The sequence below is a fragment of the Thunnus maccoyii genome, chromosome 22 (assembly GCF_910596095.1).
Source record: "Thunnus maccoyii chromosome 22, fThuMac1.1, whole genome shotgun sequence".
NCBI lineage: Eukaryota > Metazoa > Chordata > Actinopteri > Scombriformes > Scombridae > Thunnus > Thunnus maccoyii.
In genome coordinates, this window is record NC_056554.1 from 26,630,697 (window position 1) to 26,643,196 (window position 12,500).

General features: G+C 44.1%; 1 protein-coding gene across 2 annotated transcripts in view; it reads left to right on the forward strand.

The window, feature by feature from the left end:
- The window catches only part of LOC121889661 (low affinity immunoglobulin gamma Fc region receptor II-c-like), a 16,086-nt gene that overhangs the window by 619 nt on the left and 2,967 nt on the right, over nucleotides 1–12,500 (forward strand). Inside the window, exons 2-8 of one of the 2 annotated variants that reach the window (XM_042401813.1) lie at nucleotides 1,729–1,770; nucleotides 1,961–2,245; nucleotides 2,681–2,923; nucleotides 3,015–3,200; nucleotides 6,228–6,302; nucleotides 6,432–6,488; nucleotides 12,457–12,498. In XM_042401813.1, coding sequence (XP_042257747.1) covers nucleotides 1,729–1,770; nucleotides 1,961–2,245; nucleotides 2,681–2,923; nucleotides 3,015–3,200; nucleotides 6,228–6,302; nucleotides 6,432–6,488; nucleotides 12,457–12,498 — 930 coding nt within the window. The remainder of the gene's footprint in view (nucleotides 1–1,728; nucleotides 1,771–1,960; nucleotides 2,246–2,680; nucleotides 2,924–3,014; nucleotides 3,201–6,227; nucleotides 6,303–6,431; nucleotides 6,489–12,456; nucleotides 12,499–12,500) is intronic. The other variant, XM_042401814.1, reaches the window with a different exon arrangement.

Consider the following 12,500-nt stretch of genomic DNA (forward strand, 5'->3'; position numbering starts at 1 on the left):
AAGTTGAAGCGCCGACTGAAAGACTTCAGACCTTTAACCTCTCAGCTGTTTGTTTCACTCTCAGTTCATGTTCAACACATTAATATTCATCATGTTGGAATCAGATTCAAACAACAATAAGTGGTTCAGAATATGTGACTGAGTTTAAATATGTGACTGATGATAACAATTATCCTCTTTAATGATTAATGTGCTTTAAACAACATTACTGATGAAGTTTTAAACGACATTAAATGAGCTCAGACGTTGGTTAGTTGGTTTGAATCAACAAAAAGGTTTATTGTGTTTTTCTGAAGGAGTCAAAGATTTGAACATGTTGAAGCTGTGAATATGTCGACAGAAGTGAAGTGACGCTGCAGTGTTGAACCACAGAGCTGCTGCTCTCCTGTTTATCTGTTCCTTCCTTAAATGGGACTGTAAAAGAAAACTGAATAACAGGTTATCATTTGATGTATTTCTTCAATATATCATACATGTTTCAGACAGTGTTTAAGTTCAGTTTAGTGTTAGTTTGTGTGTGCTGTGTCTATTCTAAACTTAGTTCTTTGCTGTGTAAGATGAGGCAGTTGTGTGTCTAACAGTTCAGTTTATTCTGTTATACCTTTACCTGAGCCAGTGATAAGATAAACTGTAGTTATGTAGATGTTTATGTGTAAAACTGATCAGCTTTAGAGGATAGTGTGGTTTGTCCTTAATTTAATATAGTAGTAATGTTATTTTGTGATGCTACTTGGTGCTTATGTACTGTCATATATGGTGGTGAAGAAAGTCTGTTCCTAGGTTAGCTGAACTTTTGACTTATGTTTCTATCTGAGGGTTGCTGACCTGTAAGGTTAGTAAACAGATGTCTTAAATTCTGTACGAGTAGTATTTAAGGGACTGGTTAACCTTTCAGACAAAGAAAAGATAGCTAGGTGGTATCTTTGTCTCCAGAACTATGATGCTTTATACTTCTGATTGTATTATTTGATCACATTATTTCATAACCTGACAATGCTCTCTTTGTGTGTTTATTGAGTGATCAGCAATTTCCCATTACAGGACGTTTCTAGAGTCAGAAACGTCCGGCTTGATGAAATGTGATGAAAGAGTTTTACACTTACAGCTGAGACACAATCAGACTTCAGAGTCAAACTACTGACTGTTTGTGGAAATAATATCATGTTCAGAGCTGAAGATGTGTCAGTTTGTGCTGAAAACATCAGTTAGTGCAGAGTTTAAAATAGAAGTCCTCTTTCTGCTGTGGCTGTTAAAGCTGCCAGCTTCATGGAGAATGTACCAAACAGCCCAGTTTGATTAAAGCAGACAGGAAGTGAACAAAGCAAAGTTCATTATTAAACTTTATCAGCAGGAACAAACTGACAGCGACACACTGAACACAGTTTTTAGTCGGAGACGATGAAACAAACATAACACATCATGTTGTAACTCTGTTGATCAGTGATGGAGGAAGTTTTCACTTCCTTCACTGCAGTAAAAATACTGTATTACATGTAAGAGTCCTGCATCAGAAATGTGACTGTAAGTACAAGTACACAAGCATTATCAGCTGGGGACCATGGCAACCACTTAACAACCAGCTGGACATGACACCAGTAACCAAACAGTGACACGTTAGAGACCGATCATCTCTCCTGTTTGTAGCGTTGATGTTCTTCACTCAGATATCTGCTGACCTCTGACCTGTAGTGACCTCTGACCTTTATGAACCCTGTCCTCCTGCTGCAGGTGTGTCTGTGCTGCTGCTGTCTGGACCGACTGTTTCTGCAGGTGAGTTCATGTTTACGTTGAAGTCCGACTGTAACGCCACAGATCACTTTAACCACGACCGCCATCGTCCACTGATGGTAACCACGTGCTTTTTACTGTAACCATGACGATGACGGTTCCCAAACGTTAAAGAAATGATTTCAACAAAACCATCGTCTTTCTCCAAATAATCTGTCTGTCTGTCCTTCAGTCTCTCTGAGCGTCCGTCCAAACCTGCAGCAGTTCTTCAGCAGACAGTCTACACTGACTCTGAGATGTGATGAAGATGGACAGACAGCTGATGGATGGATGGTGAAGAGGACAGCAGGAGGAGAGACTGAACAGTGTGGGAGTGTGGGAAACAGTCAACAAATCTTTGGGAGGATTGAAAATTCTTCCTGCATCATCTCAAATCTCCTTGACTCAGATTCTGGAGTTTACTGGTGTGAAAACAGTTCTGGAAAGATCAGCGAACAGATCAACATCACAGTTTATGGTATATATGACTGTCTGTCGCTGTAACTCTGTCTGTTGCTGTAACTCTGTCTGTCGTTGTAACTCTGTCTCTATATCACTCTGTCTGTCGCTGTAACTCTGTCTGTTGTTGTAACTCTGTCTGTCGCTGTAACTCTGTCTGTTGCTGTAACTCTGTCTGTCGCTGTAACTCTGTCTGTTGCTGTGACTCTGTCTGTCGCTGTAACTCTGTCTCTATATCACTCTGTCTGTCGCTGTAACTCTGTCTGTTGTTGTAACTCTGTCTGTTGCTGTAACTCTGTCTGTTGCTGTAACTCTGTCTCTATATCACTCTGTCTGTTGCTGTAACTCTGTCTGTCGCTGTAACTCTGTCTGTCGTTGTAACTCTGTCTGTCATTGTAACTCTGTCTGTCGCTGTCACTCTGTCTCTGTATCACTCTGTTTGTCTGTTGTTCAGGTGGTCAGTTGATCCTGGAGGTTCCTGCACTTCCAGTGTTGACAGGAAGTGATGTCACTCTGCGCTGTAGGTTCAAAGATGGTTCCACACATCCAGTTAATTTATTAAAGAACGGCGAACCTTCTAGAGCTGGACCTACTGGAGAGTTGAACATCAGTAACGTCCAACAGTCTGATGAAGGTTTCTACTCGTGTTATGCTGAACTGACTGGAGAATCTCCGAAGAGCAGGCTGAGGGTCAAAGGTCAGGACACTGACATCACTTCCTGTTTATATGACTGTCAGTAGAGTTAATAAACTGATCACTGCACTGAATCTACTGATTTCTCCTTCAGCTTCTCCTCCTCCTCCTCATCCTCCTACCTCCTCTTCTTCCTCTCCTCCTCCTTCAGTGTCTCCTTCTCATCCTTCCCAACCTCCAGGACCTGGTCCCATCATCATAGTCGTAGCAGTTCTGGGTGCTCTGGTTCTTCTGGTTCTGCTGCTGGTCGCAGTTCTGCTGCTGTGGAGGAAACAAACAGGTACGAAACATGAACCAGATTCAGATACATCACATCTCCACGGTAACTAGACCTTCATCAGGAAACCGAACCTGGATCACATTCACTGATGTTTGTTTAAGTTCCAGATTCTTGTTTTCTTCGGTGACTTTAGTTTATGGTTACAGGTTAAACCACCATCTGCACCAAACCGTCTCTAAAGTCAACCAGCTGTTTTAGAACCAGGATAAAGTTAAGGAGAGATGGTGGTTACAGTAACATGATGAACGTCTGCAGCTACATGCAGGCAACTATCACACACATTAACACTTTGACCAGATGATGGAAAAGTCAGAGGATCAACCTTCATCCTGTCATCCTGAGGGCAATATTAATGTGTGAACCAGATCTCACAACAATCCATCCATCAGTTGTTGTCATCAGAGCAGGTTGTCTTCAAATCATTAATGAAGAATAAAACAGAGCCGCTAACTTCCTGTGGAGGAAATGAGAATTATTATAACTGACCCTCTGACCTCTCTCTGGCCTCGTGAACCAACACATTTTTCACCTTTATCATAAGACTTTTTCTTTTTGCTTTATTGTTTATTGTGCAGCATTTTTGACACTCCAGATGTTACACATATTTTTCTTCAAAACATAGAATAAGAAAGATCTGTGCTCCTCACCACGTTGCTCCCATCATCCAACACTCCCGACTTTAGTCTCTCAGGTCTGTCCAATCAGAAGTAACATCTGGATAATTGATCATCTTAACACAGACCAGAACCAGTTCAGCTGATCTCTGACAAACTGCAGAAACTCGGTCTAAATAAAGAATAAATGATGTAGATGAAATCCATTTATAGCTAATCCAACCAGATGTGTTCAAGTTTAAATGTGTAGTCCAACAGTACTATGTTCTAATCAATCAGTATGATTACATTCACCGTACTGATCACTAAACCCAACCTCATTCTGGAAGCTTGGCTCACTGATCTGAGCTGTATCGGTGAGAGAAGACGACTGACAGCACAGTGAGAAGAAAATATTTAAATGTTCAGAGCTGGAAACCAACTTATTTAGACTCTGCAGGCTGCTTTGTACTAGTTTCAGTTTTAGTTGGCCTTTCGATGGACTTATTTTAAATATGAGGACATATCGCTTTGTGTAATGATCTCTGTTTTCATACAGTGACCGAACATCAGGCTGGGTGTCCCGAGTCCCGACAAATATCTCAAAACACTAAATTATCTCGGTTTTAACCACAATTAAAACAATAATCAGAGTAATATTCTTGTTTTCAGCGCTTACATAGACGTTTATCATGTTATTACCTAACTCAATATAAAAACGCAAACAATGTTTCTGAATTCAACACTGATTTGTCTGAATGTGTTTCAATCAATCAATGTGTCGTTGTCGAGGCTGTTGCTATGACGTCAGTATGCTAACGGTTAGCTAAGAAACTCAAACTAAGAAGGAAAACTGCAAAGCGTAAAGTACCCGGCAAGCTTCTTAAGGTAACTTTCTGTAAAGGCTCTTAATTGTTGTTATGAACAAGGTGCGATTGTGATTTTAATGTTTTGACGTTTTAATCTTTGTAACTTGCGACCGGCTCGTTGCATAGCGTTGTGAAGATGTAAGTTAGTTATTTTTATGTTAAGGTATTTATAGGCCACAAAGAGATTGTTTTGTTTAAAAAAAACTGTCAGAGAATCTGTCACAGCGCTGAAATAATTGTCCCCCATCCTGATGAAGACACTTATGGCGTTTGCATAAGTGCATTCATGTGCATGTGTCCACTTAAGGTTCCTGGTTTAGGGGTTTGAAAATATGGTCACCCTATGTTTTCATCCAGCTGCTCCACTGTTATCCTGCACATGTTCACACGTAAAAAGCTGATACATGACAGAGAAATCAGAGTTCTCCAGGAGGAAAGTGCTGTCTTAACCTTGTTACGCTGTGCACCTCAGTTGGCTGAACAAGAAAAAAACCTGCTGTTCCTTCACTTAAAAATCACAAGGAAGATGAGAAGTTAGGGTGAGAAAAGGCCTGTGTGGCATGAGATCATCAGATCATGACAGCTGGTAGATCTGATAAAATAAGAGAGGATCTGAAACGCAGCCCTGTGGGACTCCACTCTCAGACACACCTGCTTTTGTCCTCTGATGGTTCAGTTGAATGAGGGTTAGGAAATGTTTCCTTTAGTTATACGGTTAAATGGACAAAACACATGCTAACAAAAGCTAACATATGCTAAACAAAAGCTAACATATGCTAACCTAAAGCTAACACACGCCAACCTAAAGCTAACACATGCTAACCTAATGCTAATAATGCTAATCCAGTCCTAACACATACTAACCTAGTATGACAAAATAATTAATAAAAATTCAAGAAATCTTGCAGTTTCACTAAATTACAGCAACTTTTCTGCATGAAACGTCCAAATCAGCAGCTGCTTGTGGTTTGGACCAATCGTGGCGTTTGGTGTGGCGGTAACTGACGACATTCAGGTGGAAGATGAACAAATCTCACCTGCTGACAAACATGATGCCATAGACGAGCAAAACAATTACAGTATTTTCTGTTTTATAGAACGTTGAGTCCTCATGGTTCTCATGTTCAGAAAATACATTAAAGCTGAAATATAGTTGTGTCTGCAGGAAGTCATTACATATGACTCTTCACTGCTAGCAGTTTAAATAAATCACATTATTTTACTTTGCTTGCAATTTTACTGCAAAAAGAGATGTAAAACATCACAAACTGTATTGCAAGTTTTAAGAAAAGCAGCCGCAGAATCAAACATTTTTGGCTGCAATAATAACAATAAAACTCCTCATTAGATTCAGAGGCTGCAGACAAACAACGACAACAAATCAGTCGAACACTGAGTCAACGTTCATCTTTAAACTCTAAAAACAAACAGTTTCTTAATTTTCACACCAGCAGGATTTAAGATCAGTGGGTGCAGAAGAGTCTCAGCGGTGCCGCAGGTGGACTGTCTCGTTATTCACAAACAAAAAGATGTGATAATAACCTGACAGCTGTTCTCCTCCTCAGGAAAGACTGATTCATGTCCACCTGCAGACACCACCTACGCTGACATCACCATCACTCAGACAGCCAATAGGAGAGGTAGGCTGTGACTGCCAACACCTGTCAATCAACCTTAACTCACGCCCTCAAACCCCTCCCCCTGTAACCCCTCTGGACTACTATTAAACTCATCTGTTGCCATGGTGATGCTCTATGTTTGTCTTTCAGAGAAACATCCTGCAGATCCAGAGACAGTTTACTCCGGAGTAAAAACACACACTGCAGGTACACACACTAAACACACACTGCAGGCACACACACTAAACACACACTGTAGGTACACACACTAAACGCACACTGCAGGTACACACACTAAACACACACTGCAGGTACACACACTAAACACACACTGCAGGCACACACACTAAACACACACTGTAGGTACAGACACTAAACACACACTGTAGGTACAGACACTAAACACACACTGTAGGTACACACACTAAACACACACTGTAGGTACAGACACTAAACACACACTGCAGGTACACACGCTAAACACACACTGCAGGCACACACACTGCAGGCACACACACTAAACACACACTGCAGGCACACACACTAAACACACACTGCAGGCACACACACCAAACACACACTGCAGGTACACACACTAAACACACACTGTAGGTACACACACTAAACACACACTACAGGTACACACACTAAACACACACTGCAGGTACACACACTAAACACACACTACAGGTACACACACTAAACACACACTGCAGGTACACACACCAAACACACACTGCAGGCACACACACCAAACACACACTGCAGGTACACACACTAAACACACACTGTAGGTACACACACTAAACACACACTGCAGGCACACACACTGCAGGCACACACACTAAACACACACTGCAGGCACACACACCAAACACACACTGCAGGTACACACACTAAAGACACACTGTAGGTACACACACTAAACACACACTACAGGTACACACACCAAACACACACTGCAGGCACACACACCAAACACACACTGCAGGCACACACACCAAACACACACTGCAGGCACACACAGACTGCAGGTACACACACCAAAAACACACTGCAGGCACACACACAAACACACACTGCAAGCACACACACCAAACACACACTGCAAGCACACACACCAAACACACACTGTAGGTACACACACTAAACACACACTGCAGGCACACACACTAAACACACACTGCAGGCACACACACCAAAAACACACTGCAAGCACACACACCAAACACACACACTGCAGGTACACACACCAAACACACACTGCAGGCACACACACCAAACACACACTGTAGGTACACACACTAAACACACACTGCAGGCACACACACTAAACACACACTGCAGGTACACACACCAAAAACACACTGCAGGCACACACACAAACACACACTGCAAGCACACACACCAAATACACACTGCAAGCACACACACCAAACACACACTGTAGGTACACACACTAAACACACACTGTAGGTACACACACTAAACACACACTGCAGGCACACACACCAAACACACACTGCAGGCACACACACACTAAACACACACTGCAGGCACACACACCAAACACACACTGCAGGCACACACACAAACACACACTGCAGGCACACACACTAAACACACACTGCAGGCACACACACCAAACACACACTGCAGGCACACACACAAACACACACTGCAAGCACACACACCAAACACACACTGCAGGCACACACACTAAACACACACTGCAGGCACACACACCAAACACACACTGCAGGCACACACACAAACACACACTGCAAGCACACACACCAAACACACACTGCAGGCACACACACTAAACACACACTGCAGGTACACACACCAAACACACACTGCAGACACACACACCAAACACACACTGTAGGTACACACACTAAACACACACTGCAGGCACACACACTAAACACACACTGCAGGCACACACACTAAACACACACTGCAGGCACACACACTAAACACACACTGCAGGCACACACACCAAACACACACTGCAGGCACACACACTAAACACACACTGCAGGCACACACACCAAACACACACTGCAGGCACACACACCAAACACACACTGTAGGTACACACACTAAACACACACTGCAGGCACACACAGACTGCAGGTACACACACTAAACACACACTGCAGGCACACACACTAAACACACACTGCAGGCACACACACCAAACACACACTGCAGGTACACACACTAAATACACACACTGTAGGTACACCCCCTGAACACACTGTAGGTACACACACACAAACACACACTGTAGGTACACACACTAAACACACACTGCAGGTACACACACTAAACACACACTGTAGGTACACACACTAAACACACACTGCAGGCACACACACCAAACACACACTGCAGGCACACACACTAAACACACACTGCAGGCACACACACCAAACACACACTGCAGGCACACACACAAACACACACTGCAAGCACACACACCAAACACACACTGTAGGTACACACACTAAACACACACTGCAGGCACACACACTAAACACACACTGCAGGCACACACACCAAAAACACACTGCAAGCACACACACCAAACACACACACTGCAGGTACACACACCAAACACACACTGCAGGCACACACACCAAACACACACTGTAGGTACACACACTAAACACACACTGTAGGTACACACACCAAACACACACTGTAGGTACACACACTAAACACACACTGTAGGTACACACACCAAACACACACTGTAGGTACACACACTAAACACACACTGTAGGTACACACACCAAACACACACTGCAGGCACACACACCAAACACACACTGTAGGTACACACACTAAACACACACTGTAGGTACACACACTAAACACACACTGCAGGCACACACACCAAACACACACTGAAGGCACACACACACTAAACACACACTGCAGGCACACACACCAAACACACACTGCAGGCACACACACAAACACACACTGCAGGCACACACACTAAACACACACTGCAGGCACACACACCAAACACACACTGCAGGCACACACACAAACACACACTGCAAGCACACACACCAAACACACACTGCAGGCACACACACTAAACACACACTGCAGGCACACACACCAAACACACACTGCAGGCACACACACAAACACACACTGCAAGCACACACACCAAACACACACTGCAGGCACACACACTAAACACACACTGCAGGTACACACACCAAACACACACTGCAGGCACACACACCAAACACACACTGTAGGTACACACACTAAACACACACTGCAGGCACACACACTAAACACACACTGCAGGCACACACACTAAACACACACTGCAGGCACACACACTAAACACACACTGCAGGCACACACACCAAACACACACTGCAGGCACACACACTAAACACACACTGCAGGCACACACACCAAACACACACTGCAGGCACACACACCAAACACACACTGTAGGTACACACACTAAACACACACTGCAGGCACACACAGACTGCAGGTACACACACTAAACACACACTGCAGGCACACACACTAAACACACACTGCAGGCACACACACCAAACACACACTGCAGGTACACACACTAAATACACACACTGTAGGTACACACACCAAAAACACACTGCAGGCACACACACAAACACACACTGCAAGCACACACACCAAACACACACTGCAAGCACACACACCAAACACACACTGTAGGTACACACACTAAACACACACTGCAAGCACACACACCAAACACACACTGTAGGTACACACACTAAACACACACTGCAGGCACACACACTAAACACACACTGCAGGCACACACACCAAAAACACACTGCAAGCACACACACCAAACACACACACTGCAGGTACACACACCAAACACACACTGCAGGCACACACACAAACACACACTGCAAGCACACACACCAAACACACACTGCAGGTACACACACCAAAAACACACTGCAGGCACACACACAAACACACACTGCAAGCACACACACCAAATACACACTGCAAGCACACACACCAAACACACACTGTAGGTACACACACTAAACACACACTGCAGGCACACACACTAAACACACACTGCAGGCACACACACCAAAAACACACTGCAAGCACACACACAAACACACACTGTAGGTACACACACACAAACACACACTGCAGGTACACACACTAAACACACACTGCAGGAACACACACTAAACACACACTGCAGGCACACACACCAAACACACACTGTAGGTACACCCCCTGAACACACTGTAGGTACACACACACAAACACACACTGTAGGTACACACACTAAACACACACTGCAGGTACACACACTAAACACACACTGCAGGAACACACACTAAACACACACTGCAGGCACACACACCAAACACACACTGTAGGTACACCCCCTGAACACACACTGTAGGTACACACACTAAACACACACTGCAGGTACACACACTAAACACACACTGCAGGCACACACACCAAAAACACACTGCAGGCACACACACTAAACACACACTGTAGGTACACACACTAAACACACACTGCAGGTACACACACTAAACACACACTGTAGGTACACACACTAAACACACACTGCAGGCACACACACCAAACACACACTGCAGGCACACACACTAAACACACACTGCAGGCACACACACCAAACACACACTGCAGGCACACACACAAACACACACTGCAAGCACACACACCAAACACACACTGCAGGCACACACACTAAACACACACTGCAGGCACACACACCAAACACACACTGCAGGCACACACACAAACACACACTGCAAGCACACACACCAAACACACACTGCAGGCACACACACTAAACACACACTGCAGGTACACACACCAAACACACACTGTAGGTACACACACTAAACACACACTGCAGGCACACACACTAAACACACACTGCAGGCACACACACTAAACACACACTGCAGGCACACACACCAAACACACACTGCAGGCACACACACTAAACACACACTGCAGGCACACACACCAAACACACACTGCAGGCACACACACTAAACACACACTGCAGGTACACACACTAAACACACACTGCAGGTACACACACCAAACACACACTGTAGGTACACACACTAAACACACACTGCAGGTACACACACTAAACACACACTGCAGGTACACACACTAAACACACACTGCAGGTACACACACTAAACACACACTGCAGGTACACACACCAAACACACACTGCAGGCACACACACAAACACACACTGCAAGCACACACACCAAACACACACTGCAGGCACACACACTAAACACACACTGCAGGTACACACACCAAACACACACTGTAGGTACACACACTAAACACACACTGCAGGCACACACACTAAACACACACTGCAGGCACACACACCAAACACACACTGCAGGCACACACACTAAACACACACTGCAGGCACACACACCAAACACACACTGCAGGCACACACACTAAACACACACTGCAGGTACACACACTAAACACACACTGCAGGTACACACACCAAACACACACTGTAGGTACACACACTAAACACACACTGCAGGTACACACACTAAACACACACTGTAGGTACACACACTAAACACACACTGTAGGTACACACACTAAACACACACTACAGGTATACACACAAACACACACTGCAGGCACACACACCAAAAACACACTGTAGGTACACACACTAAACACACACTACAGGTACACAGGTGTGTGTGTATATATATGTGTGTGTGTGTGTATATATATATGTGTGTGTGTAATGTGTGTATATATGTGTGTGTGTGTGTAATGTGTGTATATGTGTATATGTGTGTGTGTAATGTGTGTATATGTGTATATGTGTGTGTGTAATGTGTGTATATGTGTGTGTGTGTGTAATGTGTGTATATGTGTGTGTAATGTGTGTAATGTGTGTATATGTGTATATGTGTGTGTGTAATGTGTGTATATGTGTGTGTAATGTGTGTAATGTGTGTATATGTGTGTGTAATGTGTGTAATGTGTGTATATATATGTGTGTGTGTAATGTGTGTATATGTGTGTGTGTAATGTGTGTATATGTGTGTGTGTGTTACAGGGACCAGCATCGCTGCCCAGAAGAAGCGGCGGTCTCAGAGAGGT